A 24,719-nucleotide genomic window follows, 5' to 3' on the forward strand; every position below is an offset into this window, starting at 1 on the left:
GATGATGAAACCAGGCCTTTTTTTTACTGGCAGGAGGTTGGTGATACTTCTATTTCCCTCTATAAACTGCTTGGCAGAATTGTAATTTTAATTACAATTTTAATTAATTGGATGGGAACTTTGAAGGGAAAAATCCTCTTAGCAATCCACAGTAGATAGTATACTGACTATATATATATAGATATAGACTTCATGCTCACTGTAGTAGATGCACACAATCAATACAAAGCTTCTGATACACAAACATGCATTGACTAAAGTAGTCTATGCAATGATGCTGCATTTACTGTAAGGCATGAAGGCTGCTATGTGATTTTAAACCTTGCTTACAGGCACCAGTTTTACACAGACCTGGATGAAGGGCTAGGGTACGATTATAAGGGAAGGATGTGCCATTGCCAAAAAAAGAGTCCCTTTCCAACATGTCTCTCAGCAAAATAAAGGAATAACCAAAACAGCAATACATCAGACATTCCCTTTTTCTTTTAAACAGCACAGTGTTGGAAATAGTGACAACATGTTTAAATCCAACATGAGTCCACATAGCTCCACATCTGTCTGCTGAGGCTGTCTCCCAGTGCTTCACTACTTTTGAGTTCTGTCCTCAGGGTTGGATTAACCACTAGGGGGCCCTGGTGCAAAATTAGCTGTGGGGCTCCTATCCAGGTCCCCCCACCCCCCCATCTCCAAGGTACTTTGTGATCATTTGATTACATTCAAATTTATTTAATGAAATGAATGATGTAAGCATAATATTAACTGAAATGTTACTGGTATTTACCTAGATTTTGACACAGAGACCCTCTGGAAGACGGGGCCTCAGGAGCCACCTTGAGGCCCTTATCAATCCAGTTTATACTGTGCGTTAGTGGTGCATTATACCAAACAAATCTGCAATAAAAAAATTCTACAAACTAATTGCCACACAGTGAACCTGGGGTCTTTGGGCCCTTAAGGGTCTGGGGGCAGTTGCCTGTGTTGCCTGGTTGTTCTTTGTCAGGCAGGTGGACTGCCTTTGGATTATAAATAAAAAGACCTGCATCATCTTTGTTGTCCGTTTGTGTGTGTGCGTGTGTGTGTTCAGATCTTGCTATTCTACAGGGCAGGCATATACAGTATTTAGGAAGGGTGAGTCTATGCAGAACGTTTTGGCGCCACCTACACGCTCAGCAGAGTAGTGTTTTTTGAGATTCAGCCTCCAATTTTCCGAATCATATCAGAAAAGTTCAAATAAATATTTTAAATTAATTAAATTTAAGTTATTTGTTAAAATGTTAAATGTAAGAGCCAGTCATACTCTCTCATACTTGCGGCTTTTTGTAACTTAAGTCGGGTGGGAACGTCAAATAAGCTGGGAACTATTATCGTTTGGTACTTGTGTTCTACCCGGACATGTGAGCGGTTGTACAGGTGCACAGAGTCGGTTTCGGCACGCCATTGTGGAAAATAGTTACTTTCACATTACTGACTCCTCACTCCGAGCTAGCTTTGCTAGTTGAGTTATCCTGAGTAAAATAACAAAAGAAGAAGCTGTTCCACAATGGCTACGGACTCCTGGGCCCAGGCAGTGGACGAGCAAGAAGCCGCGGCGGAATCGGTAAACCTTAACTTACGCAACACGAGCTAACGTGTTGTTAGCTTGTTTAGAAGATGCTTTGGCCTGTTCTGGTACAGTGTAAAAGGAAATTGGCTGCTCAATTATAATTTCTCACAGTCCAACGACAGCACTGCCAGTGAATACATTGGCTCATGTGACAGTCTGTCTCAGTAACGTTCATATAAACTTAAAAACGAAACTACCGAGTGGCCTCGGTTTGCCGTGAGAGCTAAGTTAACTAGCTTGAGCTGAGATGCTGCGTGCTCAATGAACAACTAGCTTTAGCAGTTAGCTGGCTAGCAAAAAAAATGATGCAAGAGGACTGACTCACATAATGACAAGCTTTACTTTACCTGTGTAAACTGTAAACTTTGAACTTTGTGTTCCTCCTTACAGATCGGTAACCTTCAAATAAAAGAGAAACCAGAGGAAAATGGTAAGTGTGTAAAGCAACATTATGTGTAAGATGCAATAGTCAGATAACCAGCAATCACAAAAATATTTAGGATGTAAATATATAAGTATCATTAATACTGCAGGCACGGCTGCAAACGCAACAGACTCCAGCAGTGCAGCTGCAAGTTCAGAAGTAGAGGGAGAAAACAAGACTACAGATGACGATGACAAAGGTGGGCAGTGTATTATTTACATGCCTTAAAAATATTCATCCTCTGGTGAAGCTGTCTGACTTTCTTGATTGATTGATGAATTCTAACAGTCATTGCAACATAACTTCTTTTTTTTTCTTTTTCAGACGACAAAGCAGCACAGTCACTGTTGAACAAGTTGATCCGGAATAATCTTGTAAATAACACTAATCAAGTGGAAGTTCTTCAGAAGGATCCCAACTCTCCGCTCTACTCTGTCAAGTCCTTTGAGGAGTTGCGACTGTAAGTGAATCTTCTGTGTGTCCATTCATCTCACTTGTTGCCCTACAATATTTTGGGGCATCAGATATTAATTATTAATCAGTTATCAATAATTCTTAGTATTAATGACACATGAAAGGATGTTTTGGAGATAAAATGTTCCCACCTAGACTTTAACCATACCTGCTTCAGTAGTGTTCCTCCTGTTTGTCCTTTTATTGGTAGATCTTTTAAGGCGTGTGCCTGAAAGGCGTATATGCAAACAAAGTGATGAGGTGCTTTCAAAAAGATCTGTAAAACACTTTGCTGAAGACACAACTATTTTTTGGACTGTTTTCTCCTGTGTGCAGCAAACCACAGTTGCTTCAGGGCGTGTACGGCATGGGTTTCAACCGACCATCTAAAATCCAGGAGACTGCCTTACCTATGATGCTGGCCGAACCGTGAGTATACTTTGCAGTGTACATAAATGTTGTGGAGTCCTCTAGCAAAGCGTTGTGTCTCTTGAGGCTCACTGTAATCTTGTAATCTCTCACCCTGAATAGTTACTATATAACTTTGGAATAAATTTAATCACAATTAAAATGTAAAATTAAACTAATAGCTCCTTGCACCAGGTAGTAATAAATACAACCAATAACTATTTTATCGCCTTTGCCTGCAATCTAATTCCTTGTTTCTTCTAGTCCACAGAATCTGATTGCCCAGTCGCAGTCAGGAACAGGGAAAACAGCTGCCTTTGTCCTGGCCATGCTCAGTCATGTAGATCCCAACAACAAATATCCCCAGGTTGGTTTTCACTTCACTCACAGTTTCAGAAGATCTCAAATTCAAATGAATAAATGAGTTTCAAAATTGGTATGGGTGACATGCTGTTTGGAGTATCTCTGGTAAAAAATGTGAGGGCCTGTCTCACAGTAATTGTTTTCCTTGATAACTGAAACTGAATGACAAGAGCACTTATAGCTTCCTAAATCCCATTTTCCCCCATTTCATTTATCTCCATCAGTGCCTGTGTGTGTCACCCACCTATGAACTGGCACTTCAGACTGGTAAGGTAATCGAGCAGATGGGCAAACACTATCCTGAGGTCAGACTAGTCTACGCCATCAGAGGAAATAAATGTAAGGCTTCTCTGCTCTCTACAATGCTACAAGTATAGTGTAATAGATATTGAAAATATTTTAAAATAACATTTTGTCTGGTGTTTGAATTGTTCCTATTGATGAAAACATAAATGCAGCTGAGAGATGGCTCTGTGCGTTGATGAGCACTTGTTTCTTGTGAATGTTCCAGTGCAGCGGGGCATGAAGTTGCAGGAACAGATAGTTATCGGCACACCTGGCACCATGCTGGACTGGTGTGGTAAATTCAAGTTCATAGACCCCAAGAAGATCAAGGTGTTTGTGTTGGATGAGGCCGACGTCATGATCGCCACACAGGGTCACCAGGACCAGAGCATCCGCATCCAGAGGTCAGAATAAACACCAACATTGAGGAGAAATAATCTTAGCACACACTAAATGAAAAGTACCTGTGTGTGAAAATCTATGTCCTAACATATAACAAGTTTGTTATTAATGAAATTCACATAAATTATCTATCATTTGTCTTGTAAATTGGATTTTCTCAAGCTGGGTTTCTGCGATAGACGTTCCCAAATGTTGACCACTATGACTTTTTTTTTCTTCTTTTTTTTTTTTTTTAAATCCACAGCTACTGACCTTTCACTCCTCTCTTCTCTGCTGCACAGGATGCTGCCTAAAAACTGCCAGATGTTGCTGTTCTCAGCCACGTTTGAAGAGTCAGTGTGGAACTTCGCCCAGCGCATCGTGCCTGACCCCAACATCATCAAGTTGAAGAGAGAGGAGGAGACGCTGGATACCATCAAACAGTACTATGTGTTGTGCAACAGCAGGGAGGAGAAGTTCCAAGCCCTCTGTAACATCTACGGAGCCATCACCATTGCCCAGGCTATGATCTTCTGCCATGTGAGTTCATTCAATTCATATTTACATACATGAACTGTATTAAAAACACTGATTCTCACTTGGATCCCCAAATTTTAGAGGAATAAAGAAATACAATTTCCTTTTAAGTTTCTCTTCTGTGACTCTATCAGATGTTGCAAAGCTTTTTCTCTGTGTGGTCCATATGTGTTAACACCCTAACTCTTCTCACCACCACACCTCGCTGATATTAATAGTTTTAGTCTCATGTGTGCAATAAAAGATCAAGAAGCCTGCTTGTTATTAAATCTGTATACTTTTGTTCAGAAGTGCTACACTAAATATAGATGTTATTGTGCAATATGTTAACCTTAAATAATTATGCGTTGTCCAAAAAGCCTTGATATAAAATAATTTTGCTGATATGAAACATTAATGTATCCTTTTGGTGTAGTTTGGTCCAAGTGCCACTGTGGGCTGATGTTTTTAAACTGCGTGGTTGATATTTATGTGACAATTTCATATGAGTCACAATATGATGTGATTGGAGGGTGATATTCATTAAATTAGCCTATTACTTGTATCATTACTTGGGATCACGAGGAAATGTTCTCATACCTATGATTATGTCTTTCAAATGTACATCGCCATATTTCTCAGTTATTCTCCTCTCTTCTTATCCCAATAATGTGCCGATTAAATAGTTTAGCTTAGTTTCAAAAGTTTGACTACTGGACACAACACGTCTCCTACTCAACTGAAAAGTCCATGTAAAACTTACAAAACTGTCAAACTGAATGAAGCGCTTTCCGAAGCACCACAGATGAAGCTTCGTTCGTCATCAGTCACATGATATTCTTCATTCGACATAAGCTCCGGTACAATGTATTGAAACAGTGCGCTTCACAGGAGCAAAACAAGCTTCGGAGCTTCGGCATCATCCTCCCATCAAGTATTCACATTTGGTCCCTGAGCACCTAGTTTGCTGGTGAGGTAGTGACAGCACTTTCTTGTGTGTGTGATCCAGACAAGGAAGACTGCAGGCTGGCTAGCAGGGGAGCTGTCCAGAGAGGGCCACCAGGTGGCGCTGCTCAGTGGCGAGATGCAGGTGGAGCAGAGGGCTGCTGTCATCGACCGCTTCAGAGACGGCAAGGAGAAGGTCCTGGTTACCACAAATGTTTGTGCTCGAGGTAAGGACAGAGTGCTATCCAAACGGGCAGATTCAACGTCATGTCATCATGTGACTTTCTATTTAGCTGTTGAATGTACATTGAAAAGGCCATCTTCTCCATATTTAATAACAGCTTTGCACTTGAGACAGATCTCTTTACAAATGTATTTAATGATAAATATTGTATTATTCAAATTAAATGCATTTGACAGTGGAATTAAATGTACTACAGTGAAATACAAATAATATAGAACTGCCAATATACATTGTTTTTCTTGTAACACTTGATCTTTCTTCCCACTTGTCTTACACATTCAGGTATCGATGTCGAGCAGGTTTCTGTGGTCATCAACTTTGACTTGCCAGTAGACAAGGATGGTAACCCAGACAACGAGACATACCTGCACAGGATTGGCCGCACAGGTCGATTTGGCAAAAGGGGACTGGCCATCAACATGGTGGACAGCAGGATGAGCATGAACATCCTCAACAGGATTCAGGAGCATTTCAGTAAGTCTGCTACACGCACTTATACACAAAAACAGTAGGAGTGTGAATATGCATCACAGTTGTTTTTTAAAAAAAACAACAAATTACTCAATTCAGAAAGATGGTGGCTTTTAGTGATCAGCCACATGTCAACCTTCTAAATGAACCCTACCATTTTCTCCCTCTACAGGTAAGAAAATTGAAAAACTAGACACAGATGATCTGGATGAAATTGAGAAAATTGCCAGCTAAAGAGAACGCAGTTTATCACATGAAGGATGCCGACCCAACTTCCCTTCCCTTCTTCGCTCTTCAAGGACTGTACGCTCCTACAGTGTTTTATGCTTTTATTTTTTTAGCCGTCGGAGAAAAGAACAAAACCACAAACGCAGCATATGTTTACACGTGGATATGTCTCCTCTCAGACGAGTGTTTTGTAAGTCTCTGGAACATACCCAATTTCACTCTTTGTACCTCTTTGAATAAAGTCTATGAGTTTATCGCTGTGTGTCGTGATGCTGCAGAAGCAGCCATAATAGACTGTTGTATTGAACACACGTGGATTTTAAAAAACACGTTTTGGTGTTGGCTGTAGCGGCGGCATGATACAAGCTGTTCTATAAAGAGATTCACTAAAAACCCTAATAGAAAAATAACCATTTTATGTGCCACAAAGTTTTTAAAAGGAACAAAGTATAATTGAATGTAACTGTATCATGTTGACTATTACAGCATTGTGCTCTGTATTGACCAAAACTCAGTACAAAGGGTGAAGTTGGGTATGGTGCTCTGAGCGGTAGTTTAATTATTAAGATTATATTATTGAGATGGTGATGGTTGGGTTTCAAGGGTCTATGCAAACTTATCAACCTGTGATAGCTGTTATCAAATACTATCAACCTGTTTTCACATGACAGAAATTAATTCTGAATTAACCTCAGCTTTAGCATCAGGGTGTGTAGTCCAATGCCAAAAATGGCTGCCTAGAGTGATATTATACTACTAACTCCCAAGTCATGGACATTTTAGATATTTCTGTTTAGCCAGTAATCAATCATAAGCCAACCACACATCTCTCATGCATATTGGTCATATCATTTTTAAAAACGATTATGGCCGTTACCAGGACGGACCTGGCGCCACTGCAGAGCATTAACCATGAGTCCTCATTTTCCTACATCTGTCTTTTAAAACCTCATTTTAACACAAAATGTGGCCATTAAGGTCTGATGCGATCAGTTTCCCTTTGTGTCTCACTGTCCCACACAATCTTTTCAATCAGGGTCTCCAGTTTGACTTAAGCTCAGCTACATTCTTCAACCAGACTGTGCTGTTATTAAGGATTGTGAGTTTAGGAAAAAAAAAAACGCAATGCCTTCCTCAAGTGCATTATATATACATATGATTTTGTTATTGATATTCTAAGACATTGGGCTTATTATTCTGGCTAACACTTGAAATTTTGACTATATATTGAATTATGGGCGTCTTTAGGATGTGTGAATTATCTTTAAACCAAATGCTGAATTGACTTGAGGACCTATGCCAATCAGATTCACTGTGTTGCTCCAACACGGTCGCATGGATAGGAAACATGTACTTGTGTACATATTTTAAAACATTTTAGATTAAAGAACTAGTGTGACTGAATTATTGTTTGTCACTTCTAAGAAGTGCAAAAACATTCCTCATGAGGTTCAATTTTGACAGATGCAGCACTTCGAATAGGGTGAGCCTAAATCAGTTAACCTTGTATCAGTGGGTGACTGAACGAAATTACGGAAACGGTGTGGTGTCTGGTGTATTTGATGAATGCACTGGAACATTAAGGGCAGTGATTGGTCAGTCTGAACCTTGTACAAACCTCATCTGGCTCCCACCGGCACTGAGAAGACTGCTGGTGGTAGTCTGGTTTTAATGGACTGTTTACAGACAACTTGCTGAAAATCACTCAACTCATTGAGCAGATGCAGCCAAATTAGAAACCAGTGTGCTGAAAATCCATGAGACTGGTCTGTGAAGACTTGTGGGTAAAGAAGCAGTGTATGCAGTTTTATTTGGACATTTGGATGTATACATTAGCAGTGAGTGTGTGTGCACTTTGTTGATCCATAATCTAATACCAGTGTACGGGAGCCATGGACACACAAAGCAGTTTTGGCTATAGAACTTAACACTCTTCTCCACATGTCGTATACCTTGTTTGATAATTGTCAGAACCTACCAAAACCCAGTTCACACATGTAATAATAATAATAGGAGTAATACTGCCTAACTAGGTTTAAAGAGCAAGTTGTCTGTTGTAACCTGAAGGTCATGTGTAGACAATGATAGGTTCAAGGTGTGTGGTATTCAGTAGCTGAGCTGCGTTCATGGACACAGTTATGTATTCTTAATATGTTGAATTAAAAGAACATGTAGATGTTCATCTGTATGCAGTCTCATGCTTATTTGTATACGTGTGGAAAAAGATTTAACACAGACTCAAAGTGAAGCTGCCGTGAGAAAACAATATACATATAAATACAAAACTTTATTACAATCATTGCATATAGTAGTATGGAAATACAGTTTATCAACATGACTGAATGAAGCAGAATTACTCCTCCGAGTTTCCACCAGAGAGAAATTGCTCCTCTGATGTCTGTTGTGGAAGCTGCAGGTCTGTGGAGGCAAAGAAGAGGTAATAAATCTGAAACTACAGAAAGAGTTACACATGAAGGACTCACTCTGACATAACGCAATAAACAGCCTCATTTCAGTCTTTTTTTTCAGCAAATGTTCCAAAAATTTCTCAAAAGTGATGATTTGCTGCCTTTTCTGTTTGATATTTTTATAAACTGACTATATTTGGGTTTTGGACTGTTAGTTTGAAAAGACGATTCATTTGAAGGCATCCCCTTGGGCTCTAGAAAACTGATCTTTTCCTATTTTCTGACATTTTATAGCTCAAATGAATATTTAATTTATCAACAAAAAAACCAAACAGATTAATTGATCATGAAAACAGTAGTTGCAGCCCTGTTCACAAGCATGGTATTTATGGCAGGGCTTGTGTGGAAAACAGCTATGAGTAATCAATGATTCCCTTCGACCTTGCTACATTTACCATTTAACTAGTAAAGGGCAAATATTTTGATTTATAACAGCCAGATTTATGATATGATGCAGTATGATGTGTGATATTTAACATGGTTACTGGGAACTGTAGTTCCATTAGCAGTAATCACTTCACTGGTTAAGGCAATCTTTGTATGGTCTTGTATCCATATATATTCAAACCATTTTGACAGCCATTTTTCAACATTATTAACAGATGTCTGAATTGTTGTGCTTTTTCTGAATTAGATTTAGTCTGACTTCTTCCCATTGGAGTTGTTTTAATTCAGCGTCCTCACCTGACTCTCTGTAGTCCACCCTGGTGAGGAAGAGGCCATGGGCCGGAGCAGCCAGGCCCTGTGGGTAGGCCAGAGAGTCCCGAGCCTCCAATATGTCCTTCAGCTGGGGCACCGAGAGCCGCCCCTGGCCTACCGCCACCAGGGCCCCTGTCATCCTCCGCACCTAGAGCATAGGACCAAAGCCTTTATCTTGGACATGTTTTATGGTCCCTTTAAGCTGAATGACCCTTATTTATTTCCAATCGTCACCAGCAGATGGCGCTACCTACTTACAATGAACAGCAACACATACACACATTTACAGATTTAAAAGTAACTGAGGACAATAAGAGGAACAAACCTGCTTATAGAGAAAAGATCTGCTTGTAAAAGTCAGCTCCCAGAATTGTATCTCTCTGGAAAAAAGTAGAGTTAAATTTGCACAAATGTGTGAACAATATAAAAATACACAGTCATTAAATGTCACAGCTGTTTATTTCTTTGTGTTGTCTGCGTATTGATGCAAAAGGTGCACAAATGCTTCCCACGAAACGTTACAATTATAACAGCATGACAGTCTACTTGGCTGTCACTGACTGAAAGTGCAATACTAAAGAATGGTTAAATATTGCCACAGGGGGTTAAAGTGTCATTTCAGAAGCAAAACAATATCTTGAATGGTTGTCAGATGTACTATTGCATTACTCAGTCACATAAGGACAACTACATAGGAGGAGTGTAGATCAAAATGACACCTACTGAAAACAAATGACAACAAATCTAAATATTTCTTTAAAAATGTATTTCACCAAACCGAACGATGTTATGAAAGTGAATTATTTTGCAACCCAAAAAATGCTGCTGTCTCATGTCTATTATATGTTAAGACACATCTCTCCTTTATCCCTCTTTTGTTGGATATTTCAATGCTTTCTCCCACTGTGTGGACAGAGTTGGAGGCTGATGTGACATTCATGCTCATGCCAGACATCAGATAGAGATTTGTTTAAATGTCACATGCTGAATACGCCAATGCAGATTAGGCCCAACAGGATTATGTGTAATGCCATAAACAATATGAATCTGTTCCTTTTGCAATTTGACACTCAGTTTTTCTCTTTTACTGATGTTTGTAGTTTCAACATTTAAGTCACAGCAGCCTTTTCCCCAAAAAACTGACTGACTTTGTATTTTGGGGAGGAAAGAGTGAACTGAGCAAACAGGCACATGGGAAGAATTGGGTCAAATGCAAATTTGACTCAGCGCTTGCTGTCCGATTACATTTGACATGTAAGAAGTGCAGAGACACATTTATACAGCTGGGCTGTTAGCTCATGGACTCTGGTGAGGGACAGTATCTTCACATGGACAGATGAAGGCTGTGTCTCACATTGCACAGTCAATGTGAGACACAGCATCAGTGTGTGCGTCTCCTCTGACAAATTGCTTGACATGGTAACGACAAAGATAATGATAAAAGCAAGCTCAAGAGCATAGACTGTGTGACACACTGTATTTTTTCTTACACAAAAGGTATCATGATGGTGCTAGAGGAAAAGTCAGGGGATCACTAAAGTCAGTAGGATTCATCCTCACAGAACCACAAATGTCTGAAAGTTGTTGAGATACTTCAGTCTTGACCAAAGTGGTGGACCGAACAACAGATCGACATTGCCATCACTAGAGTCACAATGCTAGCATGGCTTAAAAAAATGCAGAAGAAAGAAAGACATTCAAAGGAGAAGGGTGTTTAGTGTGTAATAAAGCGCAAAGCATGTATGTAAGATTTTATTCAAATTGGAAACGGCACCAGCAGATTCAATTTACAATGAATCCCAGCCAGAAGTGAACACACTCTTACAGCTAATGTGCAGTATGGCCAACACAAAGCTCTGAAATGGAGCACTGTTCACTTACGTATAACAAAAACCATTTCTGGGGGGAACAATATCGCACACATCACATGTCGAGCAGAGATCAGAGAACTCGACCTCACATTTCTTCTCGTTTTATCACCGTTACTAGAATAGTGACACTCATGAAAATAAACACACAGCTCAACTGTAGGCATTCTACGTATACGACCAAAACCTGACTGAGACTAAAGTTAGCCCACATTGGGCCATTCATGGGAATTCCGTAGAGAATATAAGAGGGAAAAGAGTAGTCTGGTGAAAATGCAACCATGAACACTTTAGTGCAAATGCACTATGTTACAGATCTGTAACCCTGATGCTCACAGCTTGTTAATGCACCACGTGCGTTGGGGTTAAGGGACTATGTGACATTTACTCTGAGAACTGCTAACAGTCTGCCCATGTCCATATTGTGCACCATATTTTCAGGGCAAATAATTAATGCCAATGAAAGTGGTATTTGGCATGCAGAGTGACCCCCATGGATGTGTAATCTCCCAAAGCCCACATGCCCCCCCACCCATGACATACAATCACACACACACATTAATTAACACAAATAGAAACACTGTGAATCAGTTGTCCTACAATAGTAAGCAGTACTTCCTATGATGCACCTTTTGTTTCTTATTTTGCAGTGATATTTATATTTTTAGTGAATGGACAGGCTGTTCTGAACTGGATATGATTCAGTTCCCTTAACATTTCATTTGGAAAAGATTAGTTTTGAGTCTGTCTGACCTGTGATTCACCTAAATATCACATCAAACACACCACTGAGTCTGACTGAAGCTTGAAAGGGAAATTTTCTAGGCTGTACATGCAGAGTTGGCTGAGTGGAGTGACTGTAAATGATTCAAAACGTTGGCCAATTTCTTGAGCATCAGCTGATGCAAGATTGAGAAACACAAGATTTATCTTTTTGGGGGTTGAAAACCACATGCATAATTTCTTTATTTCCGTTGGCTTTTTTCTCCAATTTGGAATAATCGGTTCCCCTGTCACTGTGTTACTGCTAACTCCACTGTGTTACTGAGGAGGCTGCAGAAAGCCATGTGCTATCGCTGTGACAGCCTGCCGCTTTTCACCTGCTAGCGATAAGCTTTACTGGGAGGTCACAATGGGCTCAGAGGTTCATGCTAGCCTCCTAGATGTCCCCCTAGATTTCATCCGATCCAACCAGTATGAGTCACTAGAGCCACGCAGAGAAACCATAAAAGTAAACCATAAAAGGTTTCCCACGTGCAAACTCAACCAATTGTGTATGTTGAAACGCACAAACAAGCTGGAGTTACTGCTGCCCCGGAACTGAACCAAAGTCTCCACAGGAGCAGGCGAGTCTTTAGAACGTGCCATGCGCCTTTTTTTTTTCTTTTTTTTTAAAGGAATAGTTTTTTGTGTTTTGTGTATTTTATTTCTTTATATTTCATCATTCACTGTGGCATTTTATTTCTCTTGTTGTGAAGCACTTTGCACTTTTTGATAAGTGCTCTATAAATAAAGTTTTATTATTATATTATTTTTATTGTTATTACATTTGGGGATATACGTTTATTCGCTTTCTTGCCAAAGGTTGACCACTGTCATATCTGACCATTTAATATGAAGGTACAGCCTCAGACGGTTAGATTAGCTTAGAATAAAGACTGGAAACAAGGAAAAAGCCAGAGAACGTGTTAATTAGTGCACTTTAGGGGTGCTGGTAGGTGGATTTTATAAGCGTTGGACAGAACCAGGCTAGCTGTTTCCAGTCTTTGTGCTAAGCTACCTGGCTGCTGGCTCCAGCTCCATATTTAGCATATAAACATGCAAATAAAAAAAGCAAATAAAAGTGTTTCCCAAAATGTCAAATGTTAAACAAATAACATTTTGAAATTGTGAAGCTTTCTTAAATATTCTCAGTATCATCTTAAAGCTGCACTAATCAATATTTCATATTAACAATGATAAAAGGACTTTTGGTTCACTCTCACCACTGTCATCAGCATTATCTACTTCCGCAACAGGCAGCTGTTTTCAGTGAAAAAGCTCTAAGCCCACTCCACGCTACCTGCAGCACCAAACAGCAGACAGGCAAAGTTAGCGACTAGCTGGTGAACATAGTGGAACATTTAGCAGCTAAATAAAGAGCCAGTTTCCCTCAGGAGTTGGTGAAGACCAAAACAGAACTAAAAGAAGTGTGAATATTGGACTTCAAATGGATTCTAATGTTGCTCTATGTCTGCTGGATGTGTAAATAAGCAACTGTTTGCTAACATGTTCACATTAACATCTTAATGAGGCAAAAATATGTTAAGATTGTGTTTACAGTTTGTTGCACTAACCCGAAGTGGTCCAAAAAATGAATGTGGCTTCAACGTGACACCTTACATCAATACAATGATTTAACTTGGCATATGTGCAGACTGCTGGTAGCCAATGTGATTAGACTAACTCAATATATATGTCCTACCTGTCGAAGTGTGCCTGTACGAAGGAGCTTCCTGGCTGTACGTTGGCCACATCCAGCGTCTTCACAGGGTTTTTAAAAGGCATGTCGGAGTTGACTGCCCTGAAGCTGCTGAAGTCGTGAGTCCCTACCAGCAGGGCGGCGGCCTCGCACATGGCTCCCACATCCAACTCCCTGATGAGAGACAGAAACAAGAGACATTTTCCTTTAATTATGTGATCATGAAAAACAATACATTTGCTACGGGCGTTAAGAACAGGCAGCTGAGGTCAACAGACCTCTTAAAATCAACTTTTGCAGGCTCATTGTGATATTGCAACGAGGTCAAGCAGCTGGGTTGTGGTGTACACATTAAGTACAACGGGTTTTCAGGCCTCCGTGTTCCTGCTTTCAAAGTAGCATCATTTATTGGTTGACTTATATAACATGAATGCCAGGTGAGAGAAAAGAGCATGTCAACGACCAGCTCATTGGTGCTTAGGGCCCGGTGCTCAGATTCTCTACAGACTTGTGCTTGTCACTGCCTGAATATGATCTGACAGAGTGCGAGAGAGAGGGAGAGATACAGCGGGCAGGGAAATGGAGGAGTGCGCTGAGTGACTTACTACTTAAAATCTTGAACATGAGTGTCATGAATGAAGATGCGGTGGAGCGCTGAAATGACAACAGCTTATTTGTTGTGTTACCTACAAAACTAATGACTTTCCCAGCAGCCCCAGCTGTACTTTGTGTTTAGCACTAATTAGCAACTGTTAGCATGCTAAGACACTAAACTAAGATGGTGAACATGGTAAACATTATACCTGCTAAACATCAGCATGTTAGCATGCGTTAGCATTGTTAGTATTTACATTTGCAAAGCACCACTGTAATACAGCCTCACAGAGCCACTAGCATGGTCATAGTCTGGTTTTGCTTTTAATTGACTAATTTATGTCTATCTCTATTTTACATAGTTTTTTTTATCTTCTTCTTCTTTTCCTTTCGGCTGTTCCCTTTGAGGGGTCGCCACAGCGAATCATGTGCCTCCATCTAACCCTGTCCTCTGCATCCTCTTCACTCACACCAATTAACTTCATGTCCTCTCTCACTACATCCATAAATCTCCTCTTTGGTCTTCCTCTAGACCTCCTGCCTGGCAGCTCCAGCCTCAGCATCCTTCTACCAATATATTCACAGTCTCTCCTCTGAACATGTCCAAACCACCTCAATCTGGCCTCTCTGACTTTATCTCCGAAACATCTAACATGAGCTGTGCCTCTGATGTACTCATTCCTGATCCTGTCCATCCTCGTCACTCCCAAAGAGAACCTCAACATCTTAAGCTCTGCTACCTCCAGCTCTGCCTCTTGTCTTTTCTTCAGTGCCACTGTCTCTAAGCTGTACAACATCGCTGGTCTCACCACTGTCTTGAACACCTTTCCTGTCATTCTTGCTACACTTTTATCACACAACACACCTGACACTTTTCTCCACCCGTTCCAACCTGCTTGCACTCGCCTCTTCACCTCTTTTCCACAGTCTCCACTGCTCTGAACCGTTGACCCTAAGTACTTAAAGTCCTGCACCTTCTTCACCTCTGCTCCCTGTAACCTCACCGTTCCACCTGGGTCCCTCTCATTGACACACATGTATTCTGTCTTACTGCAGCTAAGCTTCATTCCTCTGTTTTCCAGAGCAGACCTCCATCTCTCTAGATTTTCCTCCACCTGCTCTCACTACAAATCACAATGTCATCCGCAAACATCATAGTCCATGGAGATTCCTGTCTAACCTCATCTGTCAGCCTGTCCATCACCAGAGCAAACAAGAAGGGGCTCAGAGCCGATCCTTGATGCAGACCCACCTCCACCTTGAACTCCTCTGTCAGACCTACAGCACACCTCACCACGGTCTTACAGCTCTCATACATGTCCTGCACCACTCTAACATACTTCTCTGCCACTCCAGACTTCCTCATACAATACCACAGCTCCTCTCGGCACCCTGTCATACGCTTTCTCTAAATCTACGAAGACACAATGCAACTCCTTATGACCTTCTCTGTACTTCTCCATCAGCATCCTCAAAGCAAATACTGCATCTGTTGTACTCTTTCTAGGCATGAAACCATATTGCTGCTCACAAATGCTCACCTCTGCCCTTAGCCTAGCTTCCACTACTCTTTCCCACAACTTCATTGTATGGCTCATCAGCTTTATTCCTCTGTAGTTGCCACAGCTCTGCACGTCTCCCTTGTTCTTAAAAATTGGCACCAGTACACTTCTCCTCCATTCCTCGGGCATCCTCTCACTATAATTATTGTTATTTTATCTATTCATTTGTGGAGATCAGAGCTGAAACGGTCGATTAATTGATGAGTCGTTAAATGAAAGGTTTAAGTCAATTATCAAGCAAAAATGCCAAATGTTCTCTGGTTCCAATTTCTTCCAGTAAATGTGAGCACTTGCTGTTTTTCTTTGTTAATCACCTAAATTTAATATCTTGAGGTTTTCGGGTGTTGGTCAGACAAAACAAGCAATTCAAGGTTACTGCCTTGGGCTTTGGGAAAATTGGAGAAACATTTTTTTAAAACTATTTTCTGACATTTTATAGACTAAACAATTCATCGGGAAAAAACAAGTAAAAGTTGCAGCCCTCATGGAGATAATGAGCTCTGTGGGGTCAATTGTTGGTTATAGTTTTTCAAACGCTGGCAATATTCCAAGAAATGTTTATATTTCTGTTATGTTTGAATACCTGATATGAATATAAATTCTGAAGAAAAAAATAGAGAAAATATGAAGAGATTACTTAAATCATCATCTTTCAATAATTTCAAAAACTCTGCTGCAACATGATCACTGGATTTCAAAACAGTAAAGAGATAAATTGATTATTTCACTTATTCTAAGAAACGCAAGATTTCAAGACCAAATTCAATATTAAAATGAACAGTGGAGAAGAATATTTTTTGCAGTGGGAGAGATGGGGGGTGTGACGACGAGGGAGAGGCAGATCAGAGAGAGAACGAGAGAGAGGCTGCTGAGGCAGAGACGCTCAGGGGTGGAAGGACAAGATGGATGCTGAAAATGAGGGAAGGGAAAACGAAGGACAGAGAAACAAGGGAGGGAAGGAGAAATAGAAAGGGGGGAGAAAAAAGTGTAGTGGAGAGAAGGAGAAGGAGAAGGGTGGGAGAGGGAAAGAGAGAGTAAAAAAAAAAAAAAACACAGTCAGGGTACTGTGCGTGGGTGTTGTTCTGCATGTGTATAAGCCCGCAGCTTATCTTGCCCTACTTTTCCCCCAAAAAAGTGAAGAGAGAAGAGCAGACAAATGCTCATACGTACGCTCTCTGAAATGTGTTTCCTCACGCTCCCTCCTTCCAATCACAGCTACAAGAGCATCGTCTAAGCTATGAAGCACTCGCCATTTCATCCATTTCTTTCTCTCTTTCTGTACTCTGTCCATCCTTATCCCCGTCTCCTCTCTCTCCCTCCTGCTCCTTTGTTTGTTTTTTGGGATGTCAGCTCAGATAAAACACTTTGTTTGACTGGCCTTAATTTGCAGTTCTGGCATGGCACGTGTGGATTATTCATGTGTTTAACGTGCTGCTGTTTCTGCAAGGCTTGGCGTGAGCTTATTGAGGGTGTGTCTGGACCTACTTGTTAGATTTGAGCTAGAGTCTGAGCTCGATTTTCTTTTCTTTTTTTTTTTTTAAGGGAAATCATCATGCATGCAAGGATGAAGGATGAAAAAGACAGATGAGTTAAATGAAGGAGGGGGCGGTGTGTAAAGTGGGATAACTCACGTGTTGCGGAGGTGCCAGCAGAGATCGCGGTCTGTGAGGGGAAGCAGAGAGTGGTGGGAGATTCCCAGGGCTATCCGGTAGACGTAGGTCCGAGACTGGGCACGGAAACGGGCATGGAAATGATCAGGCACGCGGTGGGCACGGATGATCCTGACAGAGTGACAAAAGAGCAGTTTGAGAGTCAGGCCTGAAAAGCTGGAAAGCTCTACTGTATGTCTGACATCATGAATGTGCAGTAACTTCTTCAAAAATGACAGAAAATAATACCAAACAGTAGAATTCTGGTGGATGTTTAGACAAAAACTGAAATAACTGACGTGCTTCATTTCTTCCTCAGATTGAAGCAGTCCCCAGACACAGATGCCAAAAACCCTAAGGAGTTAAGCACTTATGCTCACACAGTTAGCATCACAACAGACTCAAGAGGCTGCAGCTCTTTGATGCGACTCCAGCAGTGGCCCAGCTAACACAGGACACTTCCTGTTATCTGTGCACACACAGGCAGGGACGGATCATGTAATAACTAACGCAGTCAGACAAAATTTCCTTTAGTGATTAAATCAACCAGTGTGGATCAATTAATGAGTGTGTGTGACACATTAAAGTAGACTGAAGAATGTAATGGCATTTCTGATCAAAGTCCTACAAAGCTGTTAACTTCAAACTGTTCAAACTCTTGTGATAATTGAGCGTAAGTGACTGAGTGAGAATTCTTCATGGCTGGTGCTACAGCAATCAACATAAACATCTTAAACTTTTTAAAAATGTTAAATCATTTACTGGCAGATATTATGAAAATCTACTATTTCTAATATGTTAAATGGCATATGGGAAACCATTCCGTCTTTGCAACACAATTCATTTTTTTTCTTCCAATCAAATTAAAATAAAAAAATCAGTTATTTAAACTATCTGCTCTCACACTTGCTGTTCAAATGAAAGAAAACTTGTTTTGCAGCATGTTTGGACTCTCACCAATCAGTCAAAAGCCTCACAAATGGAAACTATAGCGCATGAAAATATTAAAATGTAAAAAGGTATATAGGTACAGAGTGAATCTAAATTCCAAATAACAATAAATAAAACATACCCCAGTCCTTGTAATTATAGTATGCACAAATTTAAAGCTTAAATCTAAACAAAAAATAGGTTACATAACGTCTGGGCTCCCAGGTGAGGGAGAGGGGGATCAGGGTCGTTGCTGTTGCAGCAGTTTCTTTTTAAATCGTCCAATGAGCAACATAACACAAAACGACTCTTTTAATGGCTGGTTTCATTATCATTCTTCATATGTTCACCGCTGATAATGAAAGTAAAATTCCACACTGTTTCTCTCCAGTAAGGCAGAGATGTATTGTACAGTAATAATACAGTGACAAGTGGGGAATCTTTAATGCTTACATCTGTAAACTGAAAGAACAAAGAGCTGCAGCCAGCTGTGCCACTGTGATTGAGACTGCACAAACCACGCCAGCACCCTGTAGTGTTCGTCTACACACGCCTGTGCCTGTACAAAGATTATGCATTCATGCAAGTGTGTGTGAGTGTTGTGTGTTAGAGAAAGCGGGAGGTGACAAGGGGCAAAGGCGTGTTCGCGTGTATGAGTGTATAGAGCTATGAGAACAATGATGATCAAACATACACATGTATGTGCACATGCGTCTCGTTTTCTGTACACAGCAGTGCGTGTGTGTGTGTGTGTGTGTGTGCCAGCAGCCAGCGCACAGTCAGAGAAACTAGGTTATGTTTCCAGGGGAGGAGATTGGGTGTGACACGTGGCAGAGGAAACTCTTGCGTCTGCCTTCAGCGCCTGCTCCAATGTGAAGTGACAGCCTTTGCCTGGCCCCAAAACACACACACACACACACACACACACATAAAATTTTCATAAGCATTTTACAAAGCAGGGCCTCAAACATTTGGGAACTGGGGCATTGTTTGGCACCACTTTACAACTCAGCAGCTTCCCCTTATGGGAAAAGGGCCGTTCATTTTAGGCTAATTGAGGCCCTTTTTCACGGCACCGCAGAAGACAAGTGAACCCCCGGCTAAAGAGATATTTTTTACAGTGTGCAGTCTATGTTTAAATGCTGCTTTGACACTATCTCAGGAGGCAGCAGACCAAAGCTACGAGCCAGGAGCCACATTCTGATTGTTGCTGTAACAAAAACTCTTTTTGGTTACCTCTTCCCTCCAAGTTAGATGTGAAAAGACGGTTTGGGGTGCCGGATCGGACAGAGTGTTTTCATGACAGATCAAGGATGAAAACTTCTATCCAATCTGAGCACAGGGAGTGTGTATGAACATTACTGGTGGTTGAATATTTTTGCCACTGTGTACATAAGGAAGTTCAGAGCCCTTAAATAATTCTGTTTTATGAAGCGTGTGTGTGTGTGTGTGTGTGTGTGTATTAATGGATGCTATAGACCAAAAAGCAGAGCAGGGATAATCCTTTCTAACCTTCTCTCTGCAGGTTTAGGGATTAGCGGGATGCTGGGAGCTTCCCTCTCCTTCCTCCTCTGTTCTCCCAAATGGCTCGTTCTGTTTCACACTCTCACTCCTCCATCTTAATTCAGACTGTGTCAATATCTGTTTGGTACTCTGACTTTGCCTTTTCCTCACCCTCTCTCACTGACTCCCTTCATCCCTCACTATCCTGTCTCTCTCCCTTGTCCGTCTCTGTTTGTGTCTCTTTGCTTCTTTTCTCTTCTTCTCTCCCTCAGACAGAAAAGCTGCTCACTAAATATCACAAAGTATCACAGCAGTCTCAACCAAAGCAGTCATAAGAAAGTGACTGTGGCTTTGAATAATGCAGTGATGTGTAATGAAGGGATTAAAGCGAGGAGGTGAAGAAAAGCACAGTGAGGGGAAAAAAGGAGAAGATCAGACACTACCAACCAGGATTTGAAATATTTACATACAGCTCATGCTGCTCTTTAAATACTCAACAGGTGAACTTTACTGAACTCTACTGTTGTTTGGGATTTATTACAGGAGGCATTTCCTCAGGCAATACTTGCATTGTGAGAATTAATGTATGGATGTTTTGGTTTTTGTGTGCTTTAAGTTTGTAAGTTTCTCTACAGTACAATTCTCTTGAGTCAATTTTGTCTACAGGGCAGTGTGTTGTTTTCAGGCATTAAGAGGGAAAACTTGACAAAATAAAATATGTTTGACAGAATTCCTTCATATTGATAATGGCATGATTTTAGGAGATGATAGAGGGTTGGTATGTGATGTCATATGTAGAGGTGACCATGGCCACTCCCCTGAGTGGCAAACACACATCAGCATCTGACTTGATGTATTCACATGACACAAAAAATGGAGACCGCTGCTGAAATGGTTCAGTCGGCTATACAAATAAGCCCAGAGAGAATCCAGGTGGCTGTTTCTACCCGAGACTACAGAGAAGAGCAATAGTATGTACTTTTTGCTCAAAACCTGATGAACAAAATGTTCAGAGAATCCTTTTTATCTCACACGACAGAGGAACGTGTTGTTCAATATGAGAGGATTCATTGTAACACTGAGACACGCAGCTCAGTAGCAGAACAAGACTAATGGAGTTATAAGAACTTTAATGCGTTGACTTAAATGATGAGAAAAAGTTCTTGGGATTAATCTGAAAATAAGAATAACTTCACCACTAAACATTTTCAGGGAAATGTGTCCAGATGTACAATGTGCGTGACCCTGTGGTGCATTTAACCCTTGCGTGAGGAGATGCCCCGCTCACCTCTACTGCTGAACTTTTGAAATCTCATCTGAAGAGTCCTGACCCACCTGATTTGCTCTGTCCTGAGGTGGAAATTAAGGGCCTCGACGAGAATGTCTTCAGTAAATGGCGGCTTATCATTCTTGCGTTGGAGGTCGAAGTGGGCAGAGTTAGAGAGGGCGTGGACACCTGTGTCTGTCCTGCTGGAGACCGACAAAGATACTGGGTTGAGCGGCCTCAGCCTCCTTATTGCATCCTGCACACAGACAGAGAGAGAGAGCTGAAAAGCTGTGGGTTGTTATATTGTAAAAACATTTTTTTGAAAGAATTACTTTTGAACTTCTGAAGTCAGTCATAGCTTACCACAAATAGTCAGACAGACAAGTTACATCAGAACAGAGAAAAAGGGATATCAAAGCTGTAAACATCAGCATGATGTGACAGGAAAGTCTGTGATCTTCTTTGCTGTGTTATCTGTGTGTGTGTGTGTACTTTTTTTATTATACAGTGCATCCGGAAAGTATTCACAGCACTTCACTTTTTCCACATTTTGTTATGTTACAGCCTTATTCCAAAATGGATTAAAGTCATTATTTTCCATTTCTCTGTGGAGAGTGGAGAACCTTCCAGAAGAACAACCATCTCTACAACACTCCACCAATCAGGCCTGTGAGGTAGAGTGGCCAGAGGGAAGCCACTCCTCAGTAAAAGGCACATGACAGCTCGCCTGGAATTTGCCAAAAGGCACCTGAAGGACTCTCAGACCATGAGAAACAAAATTCTCTGGTCTAATGAAACAAAGATTGAACTCTTTGGCCTGAATGGCAAGCATCATGTCTGGAGGCACGGCTCATCACCTGGCCAATACCATCCCTACAGTGAAGCATGGTGGTGGCAGCATCATGCTGTGGGGATGTTTTTCAGCGGCAGGAACTGGAAGACTAGTCAGGATCGAGAGAAAGATGAATGCAGCAATGTACAGAGACATTCTTGATGAAAACCTGCTCCAGAGCGCTCTGGACCTCAGACTGAGGCAACGGTTCATCTTCCAACAGACACAGCTAAGATAACAAAGGAGTGGCTACGGGACAACTCTGTGAATGTCCTTGAGTGGCCCAGACTTGAACCCGAATGAACATCTCTGGAGAGATCTGAAAATGGCTGTGCACCGACGCTCCCCATCCAACCTGATGGAGCTTGAGAGGTCCTGCAAAGAAGAATGGGGGGGGGGAAACGACTGCCCACAAATAGGTGTGCCAAGCTTGTAGTATCATACTCAAAAAGACTTGAGGCTGTAATTGGTGCCAAAGGTGCTTCAACAAAGTATTGAGCAAAGGCTGTAAATACTTATGTACATGTGATTTTTATTTTTATTCATTATTTTTTTATTAAAAATAAATTTGCAAAGATTTCAAACTTCTTTCACACTGTCATTATGGGGTATTGTTTGTAGAATTGTGAGGAAAATAATGACTTTAATCCATTTTGGAATAAGGCTGTAACATAACAAAATGTGGAAAAAGTGAAGCGCTGTGAATACTTTCTGGATGCACTGTATATTTTTGGCCATTTTTCGGCATTTATTAGAAATACAGTATTAGACAGTAGAGAGCTGATGGGGAATGACATACAACAAAGCTCCCCGGCCGGATGTGAACCGGAACGGTCGACAGCTGGGCCACAGGGGCGCCCTTGGCTATTAGGTACCACTGAAAAGGTATTAGGCATCATATTATGCTGTCAAGACTGGTGGTGACTAAGTATACTTCTAACTGACTTGTGCATGTTCCCTTCTTTCACACTCCTAATTCAACTATTTTGTTAATCAGTCCTTCATTTCACAGGATCTCCAACATGCAGACTGATGAGCTGAATAATCGCTGTAACCAGTGAGGAAAAAAGTTTTGTTTGTTAAACAAAACAGAGAGGTGCTTCTGTTATAGAGCTTACTGCCACTGATATAAATGGGGTGGACAAAAATAATACCCATCAGTATAACGCAATACAATTCAACAGCAGCACAAACTACAGACTCCAAAATGACCTGATGCTTGAATCAACACCTCAACAAAAACTGAACATTATACCCTTCAAGAAGGTAGGATTTATGGCAGGACTGTTGCATTAGACTGCATTAGCTTTAGCTAGGTGTACATAATAAACTGGAAACTTAGTGTAATTCACATATAGCATTTGACATGGTAGCTGTTGCACAACCTTCCTGTCTCCATGCATTTATGATTATAATGAAGCGAGTGTATTGCTCTTTGTGACTCTCTCGCGCGCTTGTTTTCTGGTTTGCAGGAATAGAACTGATGTTGGAAGGAAAGAAGGAATATGTTTTGGAGGATACGACATTACACTAATTTAACTCACCTCCAAGTGGTCCTGGACTCCTTTCCTAACCAGCTGATGTGGAGGCACTTTCACTGCACCGCTGCAGAAATGACAATAATCAAATAAGAAATATATAACAGACCTTACAGTGTAACCACTTATCCTGCAATATAACCTACCTGTATTTTGTCCCAATGTATTGAAAGAAGATGAGATAACGTGTCCAGTTGTGCATGGTCTCTCCAAATGTCTTTGACACTCCCTGATCATGTTGTTCGCGTTTACAAGAGTGAAAGGTTACATCAAAACAAAGCCTTTTTTATGGGTAAAACATAAGACATAAACACTGCGTCTTTAACATGGGGACTGGGAGTTAGTGAAGGTCGACTTTTACAAACCTCTGGTGAAGCACTCATGTGCTTTGGGACTGAAAAGATGCGACAGACTACAGCAGAGGCAACGCAGCAATGCGAGCGACAACACCAACATTTCCGAACAGACTCATAGTTGGATTTGTAGTCCGGAAGAATATTAGAGACCCCAGATGCAGCGTCTCAGTTGAAGTATTATGAGAGCAGGTTAGTTTATCACTGTAGTCAGTATTTTGTTCTTAATATTAACTCGATAAAAGAACCAACATACCAACATAAAAGCATTCTCTCAAATACACATGAAAATCAGCACACACAAGCTAAGCCACACGCGGACATCTCGCTTCTGGCCATCTTTGGCAACATGTTTGATCACGCGCTGCCTGTACAACATGCTTTGTGCACGTATGCACGCATACACGACTTCTATGGTCACTACAAATTAACCACACATGTAAACATGAATGCATAGTTTCAGGCGCAACGTTTTCTTCTTGATGTCAAGGACTCTTTTCAGGCTGCATTCCTGTCGGTCCCTTTTTGATTGCGTCATGATCCACAGAGGGGTGTGTGTCGACGTCCTCCACTCTGCCTTGAGCATCATTGAGACCAGAGACTATATAGTTTAGTGGAGATGGTTCCGCTGACAGCTGGATTAAGATAGTCAACACGAGCAACAGACGATGAGG

The 24,719-nt window shown here is 41.1% G+C and overlaps 2 protein-coding genes across 2 annotated transcripts; one reads left to right on the top strand and one right to left on the bottom strand.

The window, feature by feature from the left end:
- Window positions 1-1,369: 1,369 nt before the first annotated feature.
- On the top strand, window positions 1,370-8,509 carry LOC122868343 (ATP-dependent RNA helicase DDX19B). Its single transcript, XM_044180158.1, has 12 exons — window positions 1,370-1,597; window positions 1,994-2,033; window positions 2,137-2,226; window positions 2,352-2,487; window positions 2,817-2,909; window positions 3,153-3,255; window positions 3,476-3,590; window positions 3,763-3,940; window positions 4,220-4,457; window positions 5,443-5,605; window positions 5,905-6,096; window positions 6,266-8,509. The coding sequence occupies exons 1-12, from the start codon at window positions 1,541-1,543 to the stop codon at window positions 6,325-6,327; spliced, it is 1,467 nt and encodes a 488-aa protein (XP_044036093.1). The 5' UTR covers window positions 1,370-1,540; the 3' UTR covers window positions 6,328-8,509.
- An 80-nt stretch (window positions 8,510-8,589) lies between these two features.
- pusl1 (pseudouridine synthase like 1) lies at window positions 8,590-24,590 on the bottom strand. The gene is made up of 9 exons (XM_044180172.1): window positions 24,058-24,590; window positions 23,839-23,921; window positions 23,699-23,759; window positions 21,391-21,578; window positions 17,605-17,754; window positions 13,821-13,991; window positions 9,814-9,868; window positions 9,474-9,636; window positions 8,590-8,739 (listed from the first exon to the last, which is right to left on the bottom strand). Exons 1-9 carry the CDS (start codon window positions 24,073-24,075, stop codon window positions 8,675-8,677), a joined length of 954 nt encoding a protein of 317 aa, XP_044036107.1. The 5' UTR covers window positions 24,076-24,590; the 3' UTR covers window positions 8,590-8,674.
- Between the last annotated feature and the right edge of the window lie 129 nt (window positions 24,591-24,719).

The sequence above is a fragment of the Siniperca chuatsi genome, linkage group LG2 (genome assembly GCF_020085105.1).
Source record: "Siniperca chuatsi isolate FFG_IHB_CAS linkage group LG2, ASM2008510v1, whole genome shotgun sequence".
Classification (NCBI taxonomy): Eukaryota; Metazoa; Chordata; class Actinopteri; order Centrarchiformes; family Sinipercidae; genus Siniperca; species Siniperca chuatsi.

Coding starts and splice junctions, on each gene's coding strand:
- pusl1 (XM_044180172.1), bottom strand. Junction 23,760..23,838: donor TACATTGGGACAAAATACAG/GTAGGTTATATT, acceptor TCATTTCTGCAG/CGGTGCAGTGAAAGTGCCTC. Junction 9,869..13,820: donor GTACAGGCACACTTCGACAG/GTAGGACATATA, acceptor ACTTTTTTCCAG/AGAGATACAATTCTGGGAGC.
- LOC122868343 (XM_044180158.1), top strand. CDS start 1,541: ATGGCTACGGACTCCTGGGCCCAGGCAGTGGACGAGCAAGAAGCCGCG. Junction 3,591..3,762: donor CGCCATCAGAGGAAATAAAT/GTAAGGCTTCTC, acceptor TGAATGTTCCAG/TGCAGCGGGGCATGAAGTTG. Junction 5,606..5,904: donor CACAAATGTTTGTGCTCGAG/GTAAGGACAGAG, acceptor TTACACATTCAG/GTATCGATGTCGAGCAGGTT.